We start from the raw sequence: 24,972 nt of genomic DNA, 5'->3' as shown, positions 1-24,972 counted from the left end.
AACATGTCAGATTTTAAAAATGCTTTTCGGCGAAAGCATAAGAAGCTCTTATCTGATAGCATGCACCCATCTGCACTGGTAATAAACAACAAAAAAAATTCTGAACAGATAGTCCTTGGGGTTTTGCCTGCTACATAAGTTCTGTTATACTCACAGACATGATTCAAACAGTTTTAGAAACTTAAGAGTGTTTTCTATCCAAATCTATGAATAATATGCATATCTTATATTCTTGGCATGAGTAGCAGGAAGTTGAAATTGGGCACGCTATTTATCCAAAAGTGAAAATTCTGCCCCCTAGCTTTAAGAGGTTTAAGCTACAACGTAGAACAAAATACAAATAAAGGAATGCCCTTGAAATCAGGTGTCTGAACTTTTCACTTGTACTGTTGGTCATTCTGAACTTTCTCCGCAACATAATTCCCTCTAAGCCGCGCCCAGTCGTACAATATCCCCGACATTGCCGCACAGCTCCCTGGGACTGCTGCGCATTAGAAATATCAGCCCACGGAAAGCAGCACGAGATTTAACTTCGACGTAACTCTAGAGTTCTCCCTGTTAACACGATCAACGTTTCCCTTTAATGTGGCAATTGTGATCAAATCAACACAATATCAAATCAAATATTATTTGTCACCTCACAGTGAAATGCTTACTTACAAGCCCTTCAACGCAGCAATACCCCCAAATAATTTAAGAGCAGCAGTAAAATAACAATAGCGAGGCTATATACAGGGGGGTCCCGGTTAGTCGAGGTAATATGTACACTACTGTTCATAAGTTGAGGTCGCTTAGAAATGTTCTTGTTTTTCAAAGGAAAGCACATTTGCTTCCATTAAAATATAAAATTGATCACAAATACAGTGTAGACATTGTTAATGTTGTAAATGACTATAGTATCTGGAAACGGCTGGTTTTTATTGGAAAATCTACATAAGCGTACAGGGGCCCATTATCAGCAACCATCACTCCTGTGTTCCAATGGCACATTGTGTTAGCTAATCCAAGTTGATCATTTTAAAAAGGCTAATTGATCTTTAGAAAACCCTTTTGCAATTATGTGAGCACAGCTGAAAACTGCTGTGGTGATATTAAAGAAGCAATAAAACTGGCCTTCTTTAGACTTGTTGAATATCTGGAGCATCGATTGCAGGCTCAAAATGGACAGAAACAAATTAACTTTCTTCTTGTTCTGAGAAATGAAGGCTATGCCATGTGAAAAATTGCCAATAAACTGAAGATCTCGTACAACGCTGTGTACTACTCCCTTCACAGAACAGGGCAAACTGGATCGAACCAGAATAGAAAGAGTGGGAGGCCCCGTGCACAACTGAGCAAGAGGACAAGTACATTAGAGTCTCTAGTTTGAGAAACAGACACCTCAACTGGCAGCTTTATTAATAGTACCCGCAAAACACCAGTCTCAACGTCAACAGTGAAGAGGCGACTCCGGGATGCTGGCCTAATTTTATGTTATTTTAAATGGACAAAATGTGCTTTCTTTCAAAAACAAGGACATTTCTAAGTGACCCCCAACTTAACGGTAGTGTACATGTAGTTAGAGTTATTAGACTGACTATGCATAGATAAGAGAGTAGCAGCAGCTTAAAAGGGCAATGCAAATAGTCTGGGTAGTCATTTGATTAGATGTTCAGGAGTCTTATGGCTTGGGGGTAGAAGCTGTTAAGAATCCTCGGACTTGGCACTCTGGTACTGCTTGCCATGCGGAAGCAGAGAAAACAGTCTGACTGGGGTGGCTGGAGTCTGACAATTTTTAGGGCCTTCCTCTGACACTGCCTGGTATAGAAGTCCTGGACGGCAGGAAGCTTGGCCCCGGTGATGTACTGCGCCATTCGCACCACCCTATTTAGTGCCTTGCGGTCGGAGGCCGAGCAGCTGCCATACCAGGTGGTGATGCACCTGTTGAACCTTTTGGAGGATCAGAGGACCCATGCCAAATCTTTTCAGTCTCCTGATAGGGAATAAGTTGTGTCATATCCTGTTCACGACTGTCTTGGTGTGTTTGGACCATGTTAGTTTGTGACGTGGACACCAAGGAACTTGAAGCCCTCAACCTGATCCACTACAGTCCTATCAATGAGAATGGGGGAATGTTCATGTAGTCCACAATCATCTCCTCTGTCTTGGTCACATTGAGGGAGAGGTTGTTGTCCTTGCGCCACACGGTCAGGCCTCCGACCACCTCCCTATAGGCTATTTCACCACTGTTGTGTCATCGGCCAACTTGATGATTGTGTGCGAGTCATGCCCTGGCCGTGCAGTCATGAGTGAACCGCTCAAGTTCTGTTTTTTTGTCTTATTTCCACCAAGTGGTAGGCATGTTGAGTAAATCAAATGATACAAAAAAAATCTAATTTAATTCCAGGTAGTAAGGCAACAAAATAGAAAAAATGCCAAGGGGGGTGAATACTTTCACAAGCCACTATATGTGTACAACATTAAAGACCTACATCACTATACCGTGTGTCAGTTTCAAAAATGTATTTTGCATGCCCTGATACTGCACAATGACTAAGTGAATTGCGGCTGGGGTATGTTTCTCAAAAACGAGACAAAATTAGAAATAAAATAAAGTGTCTAGAAACCTCCATAGCATTAACATTAAAAAAAAGAGATTTACTTCAGAAATAGGAACAGTCACCATTAATAATGCAGCACTGTGCACACCACTACACTCAAACAAATTGTGTTCAATGATAGGTGCATTAAGTTGTAATTAAATATTTGCTCACAATCTCTCCAGCTTTAGGAACATGAAAACCATAACTAGACAATTCATTCCTACTGAATCAAGTCCGTGTGTCTTAAAGGCGTGGGCAGGGAGGGAACCTACATGTCAGTTTTAAGGGCCTTGCAGTAGATGTGCTTGGAGGGGAACTCGCAGATTTCGGGGTGCATGCGGTACTGGCAGCTAAGGAAGACCACAGGGCTGGGCTTCTTGTTCTCCTTACAGTAGCGATCCAGGTTCTTCACCAGCCGAGCCATCAGGGACTGGCCGTACTTCAACTCCTTCGCTTTCTGACAGAAGAAAAATCACACATTTAAATGCAACACTTAATCTACCTAACACTAAACCTTTTAATGTACAGTACCAGTCAAAAGTTGACACCTACTCATTGGAGGATTTCTTTATTTTTATTATTTTCTACATTGTAGAATAATAGTGAAGACATCAAAACTATGAAATAACACATATGGAATCGTGCAGTAACCAAAAGTTTTCAATCAAAATATATTTGGGATTCTTCAAATTAGCCACCCTTTGCCATGACGACAGCTTAGCACTCTTGGTCTTCTCTCAACCAGATTCACGAGGTATGCATTTCAATTAACAGGTGTACCTTGTTAAAAGTTAATTTGTGGAATTTTTCCTTCTTAATGCGTTTGAGCCAATCAGTGTTTTGACAAGGTAGGGGTGGTACACAGAAGATAACCCCATTTGATTAAAGACCCAGTCCATATGATGGTAAGAACAGCTCAAATAAGCAAAGAGAAATGACATTCCATCATCACTTTAAGACATGAGGGTCATTCAACACGGACAATTTCCAAAACGTTGCAAGTTTTCAAGCGCACTTGCAAAAACCATCAAGCACTGATGAAGAACCTGGCTCTCATGAGGACCGCCACAGGAAACGAAGACACAGAGTTACTTCTGCTGCAGAGGATGAGTTCATTAAAGTTACCAGCCTCAGAAATTGAAGACTAAATAAATGCTTCAGAGTTCAAGTAACAATCAACTGTTCAGAGGAGACTTCGTAAGTCAGGCCTTCATGGTCAAATTGCTGCAAAGAAAATCACTATGTGACCAAGAAGGAGAGCGATGGAGTTTTGCATCAGATGACCTGGCCTCAATCCAATTCAGATGGTTTGGGTTGAGTTGGACCGCAGAATGAAGGTAAAGCAGCCAACAGGTGCTCATCATGTGGGAACTCCTTCAAGACTGTTGGAAAAGCGTTCCAGGTGACAACCTCATGAAGCTGGCTGAGCGAAAGCAAAGCTGTCAAGGAAAAGGGTGGTTACATTGAAGTACTGCAAATATAAAATATATTTTGGATTTGTTTAACACTTTTTTGGTTACTACATGATTCCATGTGTTATGTCATAGTTTTGATGTCTTCACTATTTTTCTACAATGTAGAAAATCAAGAAAAACCCTTGAATGAGTAGGTGTCCAAACTTGACTGGTAATGGATATCTATATGGGGAGAAACAAGCAGCCAGGGGAACACAATGAAAATACACAGTTTCTGTTTCATTGTTAGTCAGAATCATTGACCTGAGAAGTGTTGAAAGACTCACATGAGTAAGAAAAGGGGCGGCAGGTAGCCTAGTGGTCAGAGCGTTGGGCCAGTAACGACTGACAAGGTAAAAATCTGTCCTTCTGCCCCAGAACAAGGCAGTTAACCCACTGTTCCCCAGTAGGCCGTCATTGTAAATGAGAATTTGTTCTTAACTGACTTGCCAAGTAAAATAAAAATCTCTTGCAGGTGTATTTTCAGGTAGTGACAGTGAGCTGCAGTACCTGGGAGATAACCGTAGGGGGCAGTTGATGGGGGTCTCCCACCAGGATGAGGGCGTTGCAATGGTAGAGCAAAGGGATGAGAGTCTCCGTCTCGGTGGCCTGCCCTGCCTGCACCACACAACGAAATGTGTTGGGGGGGAAATGCTCTTGGTTTCTCACATTCATACTGAGGCAGTGTGAAGGTGTTTTCATATAGTGCATTCAAAAAATATTCAGACCACTTGACTTTTTCCCACATTACAGCCTTACTCTAAAATTGTTTGGAAGTGTTTTTCCCCGCCTCAATCTACACACATCAATGACAAAACAGGTAGATTTTTTGCAAATGTTTTAAATTATAAACTGAAAAATCACATTTACATAAGTATTCAGACCCTTTAATCAGTTGAAGCACCTTTGGCAGCAATTACAGCCTAGTATTCTTAGGTATGACGCTACAAGCTTGGCACACCTGTATTTGGAGAGTTTCTCCCATTCTTCTCCACAGATCCTCTCAAGCTGTCAGGTTGCATGTGAAGGGACTGCACAGCTATTTTCATGGCCCCTCCAGAGATATTGGATCGGGTTCAAGTCCGGGATCTGGCTGGGCCACTCAAGGACATTCAGAGACTGTCCCGAAGCTACTCCTGATTAGTCTTGGCTGTGTGCTTAGGGTCGTTGTCCTATTGGAAAGTGAACCTTTGCCCTAGTCTGAGGTCCTGGGAGCTTTGGATGAGGTTTATAAATAAGGGATCTCTGTACTTTTCTCTGTTCATCTTTCCCACAATCCTGACAAGTCTCCCAGTCCCTGACACCAAAAAACACCTCCACAGCATGATGTTTCCTCCAGACGTGACACTTGGCATTCAGGCCAAAGACCACAATCTTGGCTTCTTCAGACCAGAGAATGTTTCTCATGGTCTGAGATTCAGGTTCTTGGTCACCTCCCTGACTAAGGCCCTTCTCCCCCGACTGCTCAGTTTGGCTGGACAGCCAGCTCTAGGAAGAGTCTTGGTGGTTCCAAACATCTTCCAGTTAAGAATGATGGAGGCCATTGTGTTCTTAGGGACCTTCAATGCTGCAGAATTTTTTTGGTACCCTTCCCCAGATCTATGCAGACACAATCCTGTCTCGGAGCTCTACAGACAATTCCTTCGACCTCGTGGCTTGGTTTATGCTCCGACATGCACTGTCATCTGTTGGACCTTATATAAATTAGGGGTAGACCGATTATGATTTTTCAATGTCGATACCGATTATTGGAGGACCAAAAAAGCCGATACCGATTAATCGGCCATTTTTAAAAATGATTTGTAATGACAATTACAACAATACTGAACGAACACTTATTTTAACTTAACTTCTTAAGGAAAAGGGGGCAGCATTTCCACTTTTGGATAAATAGTGTGCACAATTTCAACTTCCTGCTATTCATGCCAGGAATATATTATATGCATATGATTAGTAGGTGTGGATAGAAAACTCTGAAGTTTCTAAAACTGGTTCAATCATGTCTGTGACTATAACAGAACTTATGTAGCAGGCAAAACCCCGAGGCAAAACTGTTCAGAATTATTATTTTTTTCCTCTGACCGTTCCCTCAGTTGTCTTTGCCAAGGGAAATTTCATTGGGACCATTTTACAGTTCCTACGACTTCCACAGGATGTCACCAGTCTTTGGAATTGGGTTGAAGTTAATCATTGGTGCAACGAAGAAGAGGCACATCCTGGAACGTTACACTGTTGATAGTTACGCAAGAGGGAAAATGGTGCATGTTTTGTTTACTTGCTCTATTGAATACAGATTGCCCCGTCTACAATTTGATCGATTATTAACGTTTAAAAATACCAAATGTTGTATTACAAAAGCAGTTTGAAATATTTTGGCAAAGTTTATAGGCAACTTTTGAAATGTTTTGGAAAGCTGTTTTTTTCCCAGATCAAACCTGCTTTATAAATGGACATTTTGGGTATACATGGACAGAATTAAAATCGGGGAAAAAAGGACCAATTGTGATATTTATGGGACATATTGGAGTGCCAACAAAGAAGCTCGTCAAAGGTAATGCATGTTTTATATTTTATTTCAGCGTTTTGTGTAGCGCCTGCTACGCTAGTTCTTTTGCTTACAACTGGTTCAGCTGGTTCAGGTGGGTGCATGCTATCAGATAATAGCTTCTCATGCTTTCGCCAAAAAGCATTTTTAAAATCTGACATGTTGGCTGGATTCACGAGTGTAGCTTTAATTGAGTACCCTGCATGTGTGATTTAATGAAAGTTTGAGTTAACACGTTTTATTTGAATGTCACTCTGCATTTCCCGAGGCTATTGGCCACTTGGGACGCTAGCGTCTCACTTTCCCCAAGAGGTTAATGACCTAAGGCTCGTATTTCTGTGTGTTATAATTAAGTCTATGATTTGATAGAGCATTCTGACTGAGCAGTGGTAGGCACCAGCAGGCTCGTAAGCATTCATTCAAACAGCACTTTCATGCGTTTTGCCAGCAGCTCCTCGCTGTGCTTCAAACGACGTGTTCCTGGTTCGAGCCCAGTTAGGCGCGAGTAGATGGACAGAAGCTATACTGTTACACTGGCAATACTAAAGTGCCTATAAGAACATCCAATAGTCAAAGGTATATGAAATACAAATGGTAAAGAGAGAAATGGTCCTATAATAACTACAACCTAAAACTTCTTACCTGGGAATATTGAAGACATGTTTAAAGGAACCACCAGCTTTCATATGTTCTCATGTTCTGAGCAAGGAACTTAAACGTTAGCTTTTTTACATGGCACATATTGCACTTTTACTTTCTTCTCCAACACTTTGTTTTTGCATTATTTAACCAAATTGAACATGTTTCATTATTTATTTGAGGCTAAATTGATTTTATTGATGTATTATATTAATATGGTCGAATCCGGAAACTATCATTTCGAAAACAAAACGTTTATTCTTTCAGTGAAATACGGAACCGTTACATATTTTATCTAACGGGTGGCATCCATAAGTCTAAATATTGCTGTTACATTGCACAACCTTCAATGTCATAATTACGTAAAATTCTGGCAAAATAGTTCGCAACGAGCCAGGCGGCCCAAACTGTTGCATATACTGTGTGCAATGAATGCAAGAGAAGTGACAATTTCACCTGGTTAATATTGCCTGCTAAACTGGATTTCTTTTAGCTAAATATGCAGGTTTAAAAATATATACTTCTGTGTATTGATTTTAAGAAAGGCATTGATGTTTATGGTTAGGTACACGTTGGAGCAACGACAGTCCTTTTTCGCGAATGTGCACCGCATCGATTATATGCAATGCAGGACAAGCTAGATAAACTTGTAATATCATCAACCATGTGTAGTTAACTAGTGATTATGATTGATTGATTTTTATAAGTTTAATGCTAGCTAGCAGCTTACCTTGGCTTCTTACCACATTTGCGTAACAGGCGGTCTCCTCGTGAGGCAGGTGGTTAGAGCGTTGGACTAGTTAACCGTAAGGTTGCAAGTTTGAATCCCCGAGCTGACAAGGTATCTGTCGTTCTGCCCCTGAACAAGGCAGTTAACCCACTGTTCCTAGGCCGTCATTGAAAATAAGAATTTGTTCTTAACTGACTTGCCTAGTTAAATAAAAGGTGTTAAAAGTTTATTTTTTTAATCGGCGTCCAAAAATACCAATTTCCGATTGTTATGAAAACCTGAAACCGGCCCTTCCGATTAATCGGTCGACCTTAAATATAGATAGTTGTTTGCCTTTCCAAATCATGTCCAATCAATTGAATTTACCACAAGTGGACTCCAAGTTGTAGAAACATCAAGGAAGATCAATGGAAACAGGATGCACCTAAGCTCAATTTCAAGTCTCATAATAAAAGGTCTGAATAATTACGTAAAACTGCCCCTTTAAGAGCTAGCAAATGATTTTGTACCTCGTGTTATTTAAACCCCATAATCAGATAAATAGCCTATGAAGTTCTTTTGTAGCCTCCACACATATTTTGTCATGTCTGTGTGTGAGTCCTTGACAATCACTAATCAATGACCAAAAACGGCACAATTTATTTCTGCTTCTCATTTGTGGCACCAATGTGAGTTATGGGTGTTGCAGCAGCCTAGTGTGCTTGCACACCGTGAGTCTCCAGGACCACTTTGGTAGATGGAACAACTATTGAAATGCGGCCAAAGTATAAGAGCTCCAAAATCTGACCTCGTCCACGATGACGCAGCTAAAGGGCTTGTGTCCCAGGCGCCGGAACGCCGACTCCAGGACGGTGCTGCCGCTGGTGCTCAAGGTGCAGCAGACCACATGGGCATCTTGCAGTACCTGGGCCTGGGTTTCCTGCTTCCTAATGCGAGACTGATAGTGGGAGGAAGAAGAGAGAAAAATGTAGAGAACGAGTTCGACAGAAAGAGGGAAGAGAAAGCATGAGGGTTATGAGAGAAAGAAGCATTTCTAATTAGAAGTCTTTCCCACCAAAGCTGTTTTTCTCCTTTAATCCATCCTGAATAGTAACTCCTCTAATGAGCCCTTATACACATGACAACGTTGCTAAGGTCATCCATGTACACTACCGGTCATATTTAGAACACCTACTCATTCAAGGGTTTTTCTTTATTTTTGACTATTTTCTACATTGTAGAATAATAGAAGACATCAAAACTATGAAATAACACAAGGAACCATGTAGCAAGCAAAAAATTGAAATATATATTTTTAGATGAATCTTCAAAGTAGCCACCCTTCGCCTTGATGACAGCTTTACACACTTGGCATTCTCTCAACCAGTTTCACCTGGAATGCTTTTCCAAAAGTCTTGAAGGAGTTCCCACATATGCTGAGCACTTGGCTGCTTTTCCTTAACTCTGCGGACCGACTCAGCCCAAACAATGTCACTTTCGTTGAGGTCGGGGGATTGTGGAGGCCAGGTCAGCTCTCCTTGGTCAAATAGCCCTTAGACAGCCTGGAGGTGTGTTGGGTTATTGTCCTGTTGAAAAACAAAACAATAGACCCATGTTGCGCAAACCAGATGGGATGGCGTATTGCTTCAGAATGCTGTGGTAGCCATGCTGGTTAAGTGTGCCATGAATTCTAAATAACCTCCTCCATGCTTTACGGTGGGAAATAGACATGCGGAGACCATCCATTCACCCACACCGCATCTCAGACACAGCGGCTGGAACCAATCATCTCCAATTTGGACTCTAGAACAAAGGACAAAATCCCACCGGTCTAATGTCCACGGCACATGTTTCTTGGCCTAGGCAAGTCTCTTATTGGTGTCCTTCAATTGTGGTTTCCTTGCAGGCTTTCGACCATGAAGGCCTAATTCACGCAGTCTCCTCTGAACAGTTGATGTTGAGATGTGTCTGTTACTTGAACTCTGTAGCATTCATTTAACCTGCAATTTCTAAAGCTGGTAACTTTAATGAACTTATCCTCTGCAGCAGAGGAACTCTGGGACTTCCATTCCTGTGGCGGTGCTCATGAGAGCCAGTTTCATCATAGCGCTTGACAGTTTCTGCAACTTCACTTCAAGAAACTTTAAAAGTTCTTGAAATGTTCCACATTGATTGACCATGTCTTAAAGGACTGTCATTCAACTTTGCTTATTTCAGATGTTCCTTCCATAATTTGGACTTGGTCTTTTACCAAATTGAACTTTCTTTTGTATACCCCGCCACCTTGTCACAACACAATTGATTGCCTCAAACACATTAAAGGAAGAAATTGCACAAATTAACAAGGCACACCTATTAACTGAAATGCATTTCAGGTGACTACCTCCTGAATCTGGTTGAGAAAGCCAAGAGTGTGCAAAGCTGTCATCAAGGCAAATGGTGGCTATTTGAAGAAACTCAAATATATTTTGATTTAACACTTTTTTGGTTACTACATGATTCCATACGTGTTATTTCATAGTGTTGATATCTTCACTATTATTCTACAATGTAGAGAATCATAAACAAAGAAAAACCATTGAATGAGTAGGTGTTCTAAATCTTTTGACATGTAGTGTATATAATGGTCATGTGATTGAGGGCCTTACTTTTTTGAGTTGGAGGCTGAGTGTCTCTCTCTCTTGGAGCATTCTGGACTTCTGTGCTGCCAGCTCATGGTACTACACACCAGCCAATGGAAGACGCAGGAAGAGAAATCATGAAAAGCAGAAAAATGTAAAAACATGCCATTACATCATATTTTTAAAGGTATTTTAAGGAGTGGGGCAATCCCACTCCTTTTGCAATTTCTAATTGAAGAGATAGTAAAGTGTTGGAAAGATAGGGGAGATTGAAAGAGGGTGAGTCAAAGGGCAGTGGGCTGGAATCGAACCCATGTCGACTGTAAACGCATCTGAACAGAGGTCCATAATTAAAGTAAGAGCCCACAGAGTAGAACAGTAGGTGTGGCCAGCCTTCTGGTAGCCTCTGCTGGGTGAAGCATGCATGTACCATTTCCTCTTTCTTTTGCAGTTTTGGCAATATCTTGGAGATCTTGTCTATGTTCTCGTCCAGCTGCGCTCTGCGCCGGTGGATGTCTGAGTCCTGTGACATCTGGGCCCTTTCTGCAGGTGAAAAGGGACAAAACACATGTTTTTTATTGAGGTGATTTGAGGAATGCGTGTGCATACTTGTGCACGCTCTCCAGACTCACGTGTTTTGTTTTTCACCTGACTGTCCAGGCTAAAAGGTTTTAAATTCTTGGAGATTGTCCTTTCGTTCCCAAGCCTCACCAGATTGATGTCCCCACAGTTACCTTTAAGAAAGCCATCCAGGACCATGTCAACTTCACCATATCAGTTCCATGAAACAATCATTTGTGGTTGAATTGCCTTTAACTTTTACCCATTTAAATTTTTCCAAATAGGCATATTTCATTCATCTATTTCAGTTTCCCAATTCATGAGGATTTCCAGTTGAGGTAGCGTACCCTGGATGTTCCTGCACTTCTCCTTGAAGACTGGGATAATCTTCTTCATCAGGTTGTCGATGGCGGCGTTGGACGGGGCACACAGGAGGACCCTCATGCGGCGGGGTTCAGAATGCCTGTTTACTGGAGGAGTCATGCTCTGTACTCCCTGGATATGGTTATGAGAATGAAGGGAACACAGGGAATTATATGAAAGTTAGAATTTCACAATGCCCTTAAGCCAAGGTTATTCAATAGGAAATAAAAATAAACACTAAAGAACACGAGAGCAAAATAAAAGTTCATTTTGGTTTTTGAAAATGTCTCGTGTTTAATGACCTTAGCCCAGGGTTGAACAACAGTGTCCAGAAACAAGGCAAACAGCATACCTCAGAGAACAGCTTTTGCAGCATACCCACGATGGTTTTGCTCTTTCCCGTTCCTGGGGGTCCGTGTATCAGGCAGATTTTTGGGGTGAGTTGCTGGTTCCTGATGACGGACAAACCGGTTCTCACCGCCCTCACCTGGTCTAGGTTGTAATCCTGGGCCAAACACATCATACAGACATACTGTTTACATCTATACAAGGCCATTTTTACACATGTAAGGGCCACCTCAAATTAAACAAAAACAATTGGTCATGTCGGACTTAAAAGTAAAGTCACAAATCTTCAGTACTTGGTTATCCAATAGTTCCACAAAGGAATAGCTTTCCTTTTAAAACCCTAAACACTCCATACTCAAACAGTTTCTTACAGGCAGGTTGAGGCTGGGGATGACCTCCGGGCCAGGTTGGAAGTAGGAGACATGTGGGGCCAGGAGAGGCTTGCGCATAGAGCTGCTATTGAGCAGACAGATTGCCCTGAACTCCCTCATGGTGCTGACCAGGGAGCCCACCACATCACAGCGCACTGCCTGCTTGTTCACCAACCTCACATTCCCCAGGGTCTTTATCATCAGGTTCAGAGTTGGGCACTGGCCTGAAGGGCAGCAGAGAAATACATCATATCCAGCATTGGATAAAGTACATTTAAATTAAATCAACACTAACAGTAAAACACAGTATTGTATTAAAAGTAATGCAATATAGTAAAATAATACATTGCATACTTAAGCAATAAGACCCGAGGGGGTGTGGTATATGGCCAATAGAGCACGGCTAAGTGACGTTCTTAGGCGCAATGTGGAGTGCCTGGACACTGCCCTTAGCCGTGGTAGATTGTTGATATATCACAAACCCCCGAGGTGCCTTATAGCAATTATAAACTGGTTACAAATGTAATTAGAGCAGTAAAACGAAATGGTTTTGTAATACCTGTGGTATACGGCCTGATATACCACAGCTGTCAGCCAAAAATCAGCATTCAGGGTTTGAACCAACCAGTTTATATGCATATATGATGAGGATGAATGGACAAAGGTAACTCTGAAGTTTAAAAAAACATGACTTATCAGCTATCCTCTAAAGGGATAGTGAGTGATTTTGGCAATTAAGCCCTTTTTCTACTTGTACAGTCAGATGAAGTCATGGATACCATATTTATGTCTCTGCGTGCAGTTGAAGGAATTCAGCGCAATGACTGGAAGTCTCAGAGTTACCGCTAGTTAGCAGTGGCTTGCTAAACTACCTTCAAAAACTGGTCCAGAGGGGTATACTACAAAGTTGGATAAAAGGAGTCAGCCAGCTGAGGTTTACTAAATTTAAAAAAATTGTGTTCTCTTAAAAAAGTTTACCCTTTTCTCTCTCCAATTTCGTGGTTTCCAATTGGTAGTTACAATCTCGTCTTATCGCTGCAACCCCCGTACGGACTCGGGAGAGGCGAAGGTCGAGAGGCGTGCGTCCTCCAAAACACGACCAAACCAAGCCAGTGCCCGCTAAACCCTGAAGCCAGCCACACCAATGTGTCGGAAGAAACACCGTACACCTAGCGACCGTGTCAGCGTGCATGCGCCTGGCCCGCCACAGGAGTCGCTAGAGCACAATGGGACAAAGACAACCCTGCCGGCAAAAACCCTCCCTAACACGGACGACGCTGGGCCAAATGGTTCCCCTGGTCGCGGAAGGCTGCGACAGATCCTGGACTCGAACCAGCCTGGTCTCTAGTGGTACAGCTAGCACTGCCTTAGACCACTGCACCTCTCGGGAGGCCTTTTACTAAATATTCTGATATCTTTATATAAAATAAAGTTACGCTAGTGCTACTCTCTGCTCATCATATATGCATAGTCACTTCACCATATCTACATGTAAATACTACCTCAATCAGCCTGACTAACCAGTGTCTGTATGTAGCCTCGCTACTTTTATAGCCTCACTACTGTATGTAGCCTGTCTTTTTACTGTTGTTTTATTTCTTTACTTCACTATTGTTCACCTAATACCTTTTTTTTCACTATTGGTTAGAGCCTGTAAGTAAGCATTTCACTGTAAGGTACACCTGTTGTATTCGGCGCACGTGACAAACTTTGATTTTATATGGGCATGGTCTAATTGATTTAACGTACATAAAGACATCCAAGTTTAGCTTTTTTAAGGAAGCATCAAATCAATAGTTATTTGCGGTTGCTTATGAAAGCTAGCTGGCTAACAATGATTCTCCTTTGTAGTATACCCTTCTGGGTAAAATGACTGGCCCCTCTAAATGAAGCCACAGAAGAGCAAGGCATTATTAGTCATCAACTGGATCCCCATTATAGTGAATGGATAAATGGCTCTCATATACACACACAAATTGTGTCAGTCAAAAGTTTGGACACACCTACCTCATTCAAGGGTTTTTATATTTTTACTACTTTCTACATTGTAGAATAATAGTGAAGACATGAAAACTATGAAAGAACATATCGAATCATGTAGTAACCTTTACATTCTCTCAACCAGCTTCATGAGGTAGTCACCTAGAATGCATTTCAATTAAACAGGTGTGCCTTGTTAAGTTTATTTGTGAAATTTCTTTCCTTTTTAATTTGTTTGAGCCAATCAGTTGTTTTAGCCCTATTTGGTAAAAGAACAAGTATTTTACCAAATAGTCTCAAATAAGCAAAGAGAAACAGTCCATCTTTATTTTAAGTCAGTCAATGCGGAAAATATCTTCAAGTGCAGTTGCAAAAACTAACAAGCACTATGAAGAAACTGGCTCTCATGAGGACTGCCACGGGAAGGTAAGACCCAGCATTACTCTGCTGCAGAGGATAAGTTCATTAGAGTTACCAGCCTCAGAAATTGCAGCCCAAATAAATGCTAAAGTTCAAATAACAGACATCAAATCAACTGTTCTGAGGAAACCGTGAAATCAGGCCTTCATGGGTCGAATTGCTGCAAAGAAACCACTACGGAAGGAAACACGAGCAATGGGCAACACAAGCAATGAGCATTAGACCAAAGCAAAGGGTGGCTACTTTGAAGAATATCAAACACTTTTTTGGTTACTACATGATTCCATGTGTGTTATTTCATAGCTTTGGTGTCTTCACTACTATTCTACAATGTAGAAAATTGTAAAATAAAGAAAAACCCTTGAATGAGTAGGTTTGTTCTAACATTTGACTGGTACTGTATACACACACGGAAAGTATTCAGACCCTTTTGACTTTTTCCACATTCAAAAAAGGATAAAAATGTTTATTCCTCATCATTCTACACACAAAAGCCCATAATGATAAAGAAGAAACAGGTTTAGAAATGTTTAAATTTATTACAAATAAAAAAACGGAAATACATTTATATAAGTATTCAGACCCTTTACTCAATTATTTGTTGAAGCACCTTCGGAAATTATAACAGCCTTAAGTCTTCTTGGGTAAAGGTAAAATGAAATCGATTTTAATAAATGCTATAAGCTTGGCACACCATCTCAAGCTCTGTCATGTTGGATGGGGAGCGTCGCTGCATAGCTACAGTTGAAGTCGGAAGTTTACATACACCTTAGCCAAATACATTTTAAACTCAGTTTTTCACCATTTCTGACATTTAATCCTAGTAAAAATGCCCTGTTTTTAGGTCAGTTAGGATCCCCACTTAATTTTAAGAATGTGAACTGTCAGAAAAAGAGAATTATTTATTTCAGCTTTTATTTCTTTCATCACATTCCCAGTGGGTCAGAAGTTGACATACTCAATTAGTATTTGCTAGCATTGCCTTTAAAATTGTTTAACTTCAGATGGCCCAAATGTTTTGGGTAGCCTTTGACAAGCTTCCCACCATAAGTTGGATGAATTTTGGCCCATTTCTCCTGACAGAGCTAGAATAACTGAGTGAGGTTTGTAGGCCTCCTTGCTCGCACACGCTTTTTCACTTCTACCCACAAATTTTCCAAAGGATTGAGGTCCAGTGCTTTGACTTTGTTGTCCTTAAGTCATATTGCCACAACTTTGGAAGTATGCTTGGGGTCATTGTCCATTTAGAAGACACATTTGCGACCAAGCTTTAACTGATGTCTTGAGATGTTCCTTCAATATATCCACATAATTTTGCTTCCTCATGATTCCATCCATTTTGTGAAGTGCAGCAGTCCCTCCGGCAGCAAATCACCCCCATAACACGATGCTGCCACCCCAGTGCTTCACGGTTGGGATGGTGTTCTTCGGCTTACAAGCCTCCCCATTATTCCGGCAAACATAACGATGGTCATTATGGCCAAACAGTTCCATTTTTGTTTCATCAGACCAAAGGATATGTCTCCAAAAAGTGCAATCATTGTCCCCATGAGCCGTTGCAAACCGTAGTCTGGCATTTTGGAGCAGTGGCTTCTTCCTTGCTGAGCAGCCTTTCAGGATATGTCAATATTGGACTCATTTTACTGTGGATATAGATACTTTTGTACCGGTTTCCTGCAGCATCTTCGAGGTCCTTTGCTGTTGTTGTGGGATTCATTTGTACTTTTCGCACGTCTCCTGAGTGGTATGACGGCTGCGTGGTCCCATGGTGTTTATACTTGTGTACTATTGTTTGTACAGATGAACGTGGTACCTTCAGGCGTTTGGATATTGCTCCCAAGGATGAACCAGACTTGTGGAGGTCTACAATGGTTTTTCTATTCAACTTATCTTTCCATAGCAATACAACCCCCTTCCCTCTTAACTTAAGGTATCGGGGGAAGCATTTTCACTTTTGGATAAATAGCGTGCCCAATTTCAACTTCCTGCTACTCATGCCAGTAATATTTAAGTTTATAGGCAACTTTTGAAATATTTTGTAGTGACGTTGTGTTTTTTGGAAGCTGTTTTTTTCTGTATCAAACGCGGACATTTGGATATATATGGACGGAATTAATCGAACAAAAGGACCAATTGTGATGTTTATGGGACATATTGGAGTGCCAACAAAAGAAGCTCGTCAAAGGTAATGCATGTTTTATATTTTATTTCTGCGTTTTGTGTAGCGCCTGCAGGGTTGAAATATGCTACCCTCTTTGTTTACTATTGTGCTATCATCAGATAATAGCTTCTTATGCTTTTGCCGAAAAGCCTTTTAAAAATATGATATGTTGGCTGGATTCACAACGAGTGTAGCTTTAATTGAGTATCTTACATGTGTGATTTAATGAAAGTTAGATTTTTATATCATTTTTTATTTGCCGCGCTGCATTTTCCCTGTTTTTTTGCCCAAGTGGGACGCATCCGTCCCCTATACCATAAGAAGTTAATGTATCACTTCCTGGCCTCTTACACACAAATGTACTCACCCACGCCTCCGTTGCAGACATTGGATCTCTGCACATATCCAAATTGTTCTTGGGGATCCAAGAGGTCCTGCTCATGCCAAGTGTAAGCACCTCTATTCTGGGGCAGCCACAGAATGACCAGGTCCTCCTCCCGTGGGAACATCTGACGGAAGTCATCACTGGCAGTAATGCTCGCTGACAAAAATAGGTTTGTTACGTGGCTCAGCTTTGGGACAACATCACAATTAACAATTGTTTACAGTATGTAGAGTCTAGTGCAAGCTTCAAGCATTACTGTTTTTAAATGGTTAGCATACTCTATATAAAAAAATTGGTTACTTAAGCTTACCTGTAAAGCTGACATTCCAAACACTGTGGCTGTACTCATGTGCGACAACTTTTAAATTCTGAGTTACCACCTTTCCTGATTCCTTGTTCTTTAGCCATTCACCTGCAAGCTTTGATGAGAAGAGAATTTGACCTTAATAGAAGAGATCAACTCCAAGAGATCGCCATTAAAAACTATTTTGTGACTCATTACTCACCACTCTAAAATTTAACAAAATGTAAATTCTTTGCAATGCTAGACTGGCCATTCTTTTCAGTTGCCTTCAGCCTAAATGCACCATAGCAGGACAAAAGTCACACCTAAACGAGTTACAATCTATTTTGTAACAAATTGACTACTGACCTCCTCAAAAGTGTTGGTGAGAAGCAGGGGGTAAAAGGTCTTGTAGTATTCATCATAAGAGCTGAAGCTGGATCCTACTTCCTTCAGTGGTAACTCACATACCTCAGAGGGTATACCAAACTGCTTGTAGTTACTGAACATATCAAAGGTCCATTTCAGGATGTGTTGAACTAGGAAGTTGGTGTCAAATCTGAAGCCAACCTCTGGGTTGGGTATCTGACTTCGGAAAGGGGCGTCATGCCTGGAGGTGGAGGGCTGGGGGGTGGAACATGTGTTGCTGTGCTGGACAGGGCGGAGGGGCAGGCAAGGTGGACGGGGGAGGTTTTGTTCAGGTCTGGGTGGTGGTTGTTTTGGTGGAATTGGTTTAGGTGGTGGTGGTGGTGCGATGGGTTTGTATAAGAGTCGATTCAGTGGAAGAGACTGACCAACCTCTCGATGAGGAGGAAGTTGTCGTACACAGGGACTTTGTGCATGCACGACTGGCAGGCCTGGCACAACTGGCCGGGCAGGCACAACTGGCCGGGCAGGCCTACCTCTTCCAGCAGGTGCAGAAGAAGCCGAAAATGGAGCATTGGCAGTCCTCTCCATCTCTTGCACCAAGGAGGCACTCCTGGAGCTTGAGGTTGCATAGATCTTGGTGGTGGACGGCTTGGCCTTTTTAACTGACATAGGAGACATTCCTGGTTTCAGGAACAAGCGCTCATCATCCTGAGTCAAGTTAGAGCGTGAGGGTGGCGGAGTAGCCGGTTTCTTAAAAGTCTGTGTGGCAAGTGGAGCCTCTTGCCCTTCGTCTGCCTGTTTAAACCATGTCAAGTCTGAAGACCCTCCTTTATCCTCAAAGGGCCTCTGGCTGTCTGCGTCAATGTCCATGTCTACAGGGTCCCGCTGTGTGTAGAAGAAATCTTCTTCCTCCTCCAACTGCGTGCACATCTCCATTTCAGTTGGCTCCATTTGGGTGAGGTGCATCCAGTCTGCATCATCATCATCATCATCATCTTCACCTTCACCTTCATTGCTTTTGGGGACTTGACCAGAAGGTCTAGGTGTGACATCATTCCTTTGAAAGTATGGAGAGATCTGCCTGTCCATGTTAGACAACACACTACTCACTGTATTAGAGGATGCTGGTTTGTCCTCATTGGCTCTTTGAGAGCTGCGATTGAACGTCAGCTGTTCCTCATGACTGGCAGGATCTTGCTGGGAACACTGCAGGTCCTCGTCTTCATCGTCCTCCTCTGTAGCAAAACTGGGAGTTTGAATTTCATCTATCTTTTTCGGATTTCTCTTCATTGGCTCTGCCTTTTCAGAGATTCCGGCTCCCAATGCCTGCTTGCTCTGCCTGAAGAACTGGAACAGCTTATTGTTACTCCCTTTGACCACTCTCTTCTGAGGGAAGGTCACCTTCGACCTCTTGGTCTGTCGGGTCGGCTTCTTGGCCTGTGGGACATTGACAGTAGCGCCGTGGTGCCTCAGATCACCAACAGAATCACGTGATCCCTGGGAAAGATCAAAAGCCTTTCGCACCTTCTTCTTAAGGCCAAGCTTCTCAGCTGTGGACACAGGCTCTGGGGCTTTTCTGACTTTTTTAGGAGGGACAATGGCTGGAGTTAATGACGTTTTGTGTGAGATAGCTGATGTGGTTAAGGAAGAGCGTGTCTCAGTTTCCAGTCTGTTTGAATGTACCGTTGAACTGCTTTTTCTCAATGGCGGTGTGACTGCATGGGGAGCATCCTTCACAGGCTCTTTGATTCGTTTTTCTACCACGGTAGGTTTCTTGCTCAGGCATTTGGTAGCCAATGGTTTTGCATCAACAAGAAGATTTCTTTTTTTGACAACAATGGCCCGTTTGAGCCCTTGAGGTGGGGTCTTAGGCTTCTCAAGCTCCTTCTCAACCTGCTGACAGGCTCTTTCGATATCCTCGTCATAGATCGGTTGTGTATCACATTCCCAGCTTGATAAAGGCTCTCTTGAAGTTGGACTGACAGGGCTATCGTCTTTGGGCTTTTCGGGTGGCATGTTACTTTCCGAATCTCCGTTGGACCAGGCAGACACCATATCTTCCTGTGTTTCAAATTCAAACACCTGAGATTCACTCATGTCTCCATCGTAATCACGCCAGGGACTAGGATTCTGGTCAGAGGCATCTGGTTCATTTTTTATTTGGGAGGTCTCAGACAAACACTCAGGCCTTCTTGCTCTACCAACATCTAATGTAGCCTCATCATCAGATATAACAATTACATCTGAAGTTGACTTTGGTGGGGATTGTGGTCGGTCAAATTGTCTCGAGTTTCCTTTACTCCGATCTCGTAAGGATTTGGAGCCTCCTTTCCCTTTAAGATTACTTTTTAAAACAGAGAGAGGCACATTGTCCATGGATTCTTGGAGGCATGGAGGGTGTCTGCTAATGCCTTGGAGGTTGGATGCCTCCTCTCTACGGCTGGTGAGCAGATTTTCAGGTTTCTCTTTACCGAATTCACTGAGCCCTACAGAGGGCCTCGCTCTCTCAGACTTGGACTTCTTGGTCATAAGCTGGCCGAGTCTGGATTTGATCACCTGTATTTTCTCTGGATCTGCCCTCAAGGAAGTTAAGTTGTCTTGGGTTGGTCTAGAATCATTAGTCGGCTCTACAAACTCCTCTTCAGGCGTTAGGGGCTCCTTTTTCACCAACGGTTTGTTTATGTCCCACCCCCTCTGAACTCCAGAAAAATCCCCACCACCAGATGTACTGCCTTCGACATCATCCCACAACCCTTCAAGTTTTATAGGAGGGTTAAATTCAGCTAAGCTGCTAGGTCCCGAGGGGTCATTGCTTGAGTGAAGTGGTGGTGTGGTTGGTGCCACAGGCCCTGCCTCAATGTCCAGCGGTTCAGGTGGAGAAGTACTTATGGTTGGCCTGTTCATCATCATCTTGACATAGTCCTTCAAACAGATCTGAAGCTCCTGAATCTCTGGCCTAATCAGCTTCCACTCCCTCTGTTGCCCATCTCTGAGGTGCTTGTTCAGAAGGTTCAGGAAGTGGTGGCACTTGCTGTTGGGGCTCAACCTGGTCCCTTCCTTCAGCAGGGACCGGATGATATGCATGCATGCCTGTGGAACAGCCCTGCTAGTAGAGGCCTTTCGGGGCACACTGACCCTCAAGGAGGATGTGGAAGACACAGAGTGAGAAACTGGACCTTCCGAGGTATGGACGAAAGCGTCACCAGGCAGGGTGGCACATTTCACTAACACGCCCACCCACTTGGGAGCGCAGTAATAGAGCATATTCATGCGGCCACTCCCCAGGTGCAATTCGATGATATGGACCAGAATAAGAGTGAAGAACTCTGTGACCTTGTCACATATGCGAACCTGGGGCTTCGGGAGGTCTGTGCTGATCTCCCCACATAGGTAGTGGACAACCTCAGTAATGTATAGGACGCTGTGTTCGTCAAGGTCCATAACAGATTTTACAAAGGGGATGAACCAGAGAAATGTGCTGTCGTGCACACGCAATGCCTGTCCAACGTCTGAATGCAGGAGGTTGACCAGAGAACTCATATCCTCATAGACCACATTGCTATCCACACCACGTGAGCGTCTGCTTCCCTACAAAATAAAATAGTAATACATATCATGGTATTACATAAGATTAGAGAAATGCATAGGAAGTTAACATACCTTCAACTCAATGCATTTTGTAATATGACATGTAATAAAACCATGTGTCACACCTGGAATGGCTCCATCAAACTAAAGGCCACTGCACAGAGATGTACCCCACATGTTTAACTCACTGCCTCCTACTCTGTCCCAGATGCTAATATATGCATATTATTATTATTGGATAGAAAACTCTGAAGTTTGTCTGAACTGTCTGAATTATGTCTGTTGGTATAACAGAACTCAAAGGGCAGGCAAACTTCCAAACAGGAAGTGGAACTTCTGGGGCTGGTTGATTTTCAACTCATCGCCTATTCACATCCAATTCCATCCAAGATATGGATCTGTTCGCACTTCCTACGTCCTGGTTACGCATAGTAGTCATTATATCGCCTTGCGTTCCATTACTCTGTAGACAAAAACGAATGCTCCGGTTGGAACGTTATTTGATATATGATAATAACATCCTGAAGATTGATTCTCTACTTAGTTTGACCAGTTTATTCGACCTGGAATATAACTTTTTGAAGTTTATCCGAGTTCGCCTGGACCAGCGCCAGCTTTTGGACATGTGAACTAAACATGCTAGCAAAAGTAGCTAATTGGACTCTAGTAATAGACAAAACAACGATTTATTGCGGAACTAGGATTCCTTGCACTGCATTCTGATGAAAGATCATCAAAGGTAAGGGAATATTTATGATGTCATTTCATATTTCTGTTGACTCCAATATGGCGGAGAAATATATTTACGTCTGAACGCCGTCTCAGATTATTGCATGGTATGCTTTTTTCGTAACGTTTAAAAAAAATCTGACACAGCAGTTGCATTAAGAACCAGTGTATCTTTAATTATATGTAAAAACATGTATCTTTCGTCAAAGTTTATGATGAGTATTTCTGTTATCTGATGTAGCTCTCTGTAATTACTCCGGATATTTTGGAGGCATTTCTGAACATGGCGCCAATGTAAACCGAGATTTGTGGACATAAATATGCATATTATCGAACAAAACATTAATGTATTGTGTAATATGATGTCATATGAGTGTCATCTGATGAAGATTATCAAAGGTTAGTGATTCATTTTATCTCTAATTCTGCTTTTGTGACTATCTTCGCTTTGGGAAAATGGCTGTGTTTTTTGGGATTTGGTGGTCATCTAACAAATATATGTTGTGTTTTCGCTGTAAAACAATTTTTTTTTTTTTTTTTTAAATCGGACACGATGGGTAGATTAACAAGATGTCTCTTTCATTTGCTGTATTGGACTTGTTAAGACAGCTCGCAATAAATAACCTCAACACTGTCCCTGACTAGTTGACGCTCTTGACTGGTAGCACATGAAACAAGCTTTGAATTATTCTGTAAGAAAGATGAGGGAGAAGAGCTTGAGAAGAGCTTGTTAAAGCGGTTTGTTGTTCCGCATCGTGCGTTTTACTCTAAAGGTCATGTTCTGGGAAAGCTTCAAGTGCACAACACTAACCACAGATGTACAAAGAGGAATTAGGTACAACTAATAATATACAAATGCAACAGATGGTTGTTATTACCTTGCTCACTTTGGTGTTACTGTCATATACCATCTGACTGCAGGTCACCATGTCATCATCATATGTAGTTTCTGTTTTAACCCGTGATCTACGGAGCAAAAGAAGAATAGTATCAACCATATTCTTAACTTGGAAGAAATAACAATATGAAAGAATTCAAGGTAAGATAAAGAGTGACACGTACATCATGGTTTGTTGTCTGATGCTTTCGAGCTCTCCAGAGTAGCTAGGGCTTTGTGTGATGGCCTGGAAGGCTTGGGATGGCTCAATCTGACCCCAAAACCTGGAGCCCAAACAATCCAAGATCACCATAAAACATTGCAAGACTGGCCAAAAGGGATCCATCTCGTTGGATGGTTCTTCATCTGGGGAAATAAACGTTAACATATTACTAGCTAAGTCATTTAGGAAGGTTCATTTTTATCTGTGTTGGACTATGGTTAAGCACAGGTACATACTTGAGTACAAGGCAGTGCTGGGCTACTCACTACATATCTTTGCTCCCAACTAACATCACAATCCCACAGCCTATGCTCAGTGCTCAGCTCTTTCCCAGTTCCTAGGGCTGAAATGTGCGAGAACAAAAAAATATATATATATCCTATAACATTCTCTGGTGTTGGAACAAACTACTAAAGACTAAAAAACTGGAGAATACATCGCTGTCAGTGTTTAAAACCCTGATGCAATGGTCAATTTGAAGAAAATGTAATTATTTTGAATGTATTACACACTGCTCAAAAAAATAAAGGGAACACTAAAATAACACATCCTAGATCTGAGTGAAATGAAATATTCTTATTAAATACTGTTTTTACATAGTTGAATGTGCTGACAACAAAATCACAAAGATTATCAATGGAAATCAAATTTATCAACCTAGGAGGTCTGGATTTGGAGTCACACTCAAAATTAAAGTGGAAAACCACACACCAGGCTGATCCAACTTTGATGTAATGTCCTTAAAACAAGTCAAAATGAGGCTCAGTAGTGTGTGTGGCCTCTACGTGCCTGTATGACCTCCCTACAATGCCTGGACATGCTCCTGGTGAGGTGGCGGATGGTCTCCTGAGGGATCTCCTCCCAGACCTGGACTAAAGCATCCACCAACTCCTGGACAGTCTGTGGTGCAGCGTGGCGTAACGTGGCGTTGGTGGATGGAGCGGGACATGATGTCCCAGATGTGCTCAATTGGATTCAGGTCTGGGGAACGGGCTGGCCAGTCCATAGCACCAATGCCTTCCTCTTGCAGGAACTGCTGACACTCCAGCCACATGAGGTCTAGCATTGTCTTGCATTAGGAGGAACCCAGGGCCAACCGCACCAGCATATGGTCTCACAAGGGGTCTGAGGATCTCATCTCGGTACCTAATGGCAGTCAGGCTACCTCTGGCGAGCACATGGAGGGCTGTTCGGCCCCCCCAAAGAAATGCCACCCCACACCATGACTGACCCATCGCCAAACCAGTCATGCTGGAGGACGTTGCAGGCAGCAGAACGTTCTCCACAGCGTCTCCAGACTGTCACGTCTGTCACATGTGCTCAGTGTGAACCTGCTTTCATCTGTGAAGAGCACAGGGCGCCAGTGGCGAATTTGCCAATCTTGGTGTTCTCTGGCAAATGTCAAACGTCCTGCACAGTGTTGGGCTGTAAGCACAACCTCCACCTGTGGACGTCGGGCCCTCATACCACCCTCATGGAGTCTGTTTCTGACCGTTTGAGCAGACACATGCACATTTGTGGCCTGCTGGAAGTCATTTTGCAGGGCTCTGGCAGTGCTCCTCCTTGCACAAAGGCGGAGGTAGCGGTCCTGCTGCTGGGTTGTTGCCCTCCTACGGCCTCCTCCACGTCTCCTGATGTACTGGCCTGTCTCCTGGTAGCGCCTCCATGCTCTGGACACTACGCTGACAGACACAGCAAACCTTCTTGCCACAGCTCGCATTGATGTGCCATCCTGGAAGAGCTGCACTACCTGAGCCACCTTTG

General features: G+C 42.6%; 1 protein-coding gene across 4 annotated transcripts in view; it reads right to left on the bottom strand.

Annotated features, from left to right (window-relative positions):
- The window catches only part of setx (senataxin), a 62,012-nt gene that overhangs the window by 5,768 nt on the left and 31,272 nt on the right, over nucleotides 1-24,972 (bottom strand). For 2 of the 4 annotated variants that reach the window (XR_006079471.1, XM_024381727.2), the window contains exons 7-20: nucleotides 23,171-23,351; nucleotides 22,987-23,074; nucleotides 17,792-21,379; nucleotides 17,450-17,558; nucleotides 17,122-17,295; nucleotides 12,194-12,417; nucleotides 11,827-11,979; nucleotides 11,459-11,606; nucleotides 11,183-11,284; nucleotides 10,981-11,093; nucleotides 10,578-10,649; nucleotides 8,738-8,887; nucleotides 4,547-4,654; nucleotides 2,855-3,039 (exon numbers count right to left, since the gene is read on the bottom strand). Coding sequence is in view for 3 of the 4 variants with exons in the window: in XM_024381727.2 (XP_024237495.1) it covers nucleotides 2,855-3,039; nucleotides 4,547-4,654; nucleotides 8,738-8,887; nucleotides 10,578-10,649; nucleotides 10,981-11,093; nucleotides 11,183-11,284; nucleotides 11,459-11,606; nucleotides 11,827-11,979; nucleotides 12,194-12,417; nucleotides 17,122-17,295; nucleotides 17,450-17,558; nucleotides 17,792-21,379; nucleotides 22,987-23,074; nucleotides 23,171-23,351 (5,395 nt within the window). In the remaining variant the exon portion in view is untranslated. The remainder of the gene's footprint in view (nucleotides 1-2,854; nucleotides 3,040-4,546; nucleotides 4,655-8,737; nucleotides 8,888-10,577; nucleotides 10,650-10,980; nucleotides 11,094-11,182; nucleotides 11,285-11,458; nucleotides 11,607-11,826; nucleotides 11,980-12,193; nucleotides 12,418-17,121; nucleotides 17,296-17,449; nucleotides 17,559-17,791; nucleotides 21,380-22,986; nucleotides 23,075-23,170; nucleotides 23,352-24,972) is intronic. The other 2 variants (XM_024381730.2, XM_024381732.2) reach the window with 2 other exon arrangements.

The sequence above is a fragment of the Oncorhynchus tshawytscha genome, linkage group LG20 (genome assembly GCF_018296145.1).
Source record: "Oncorhynchus tshawytscha isolate Ot180627B linkage group LG20, Otsh_v2.0, whole genome shotgun sequence".
NCBI classification, from domain to species: Eukaryota; Metazoa; Chordata; class Actinopteri; order Salmoniformes; family Salmonidae; genus Oncorhynchus; species Oncorhynchus tshawytscha.
Note: the sequence above shows the minus strand (reverse complement) of the source record. Positions and strands in the feature narration are given on the sequence as shown.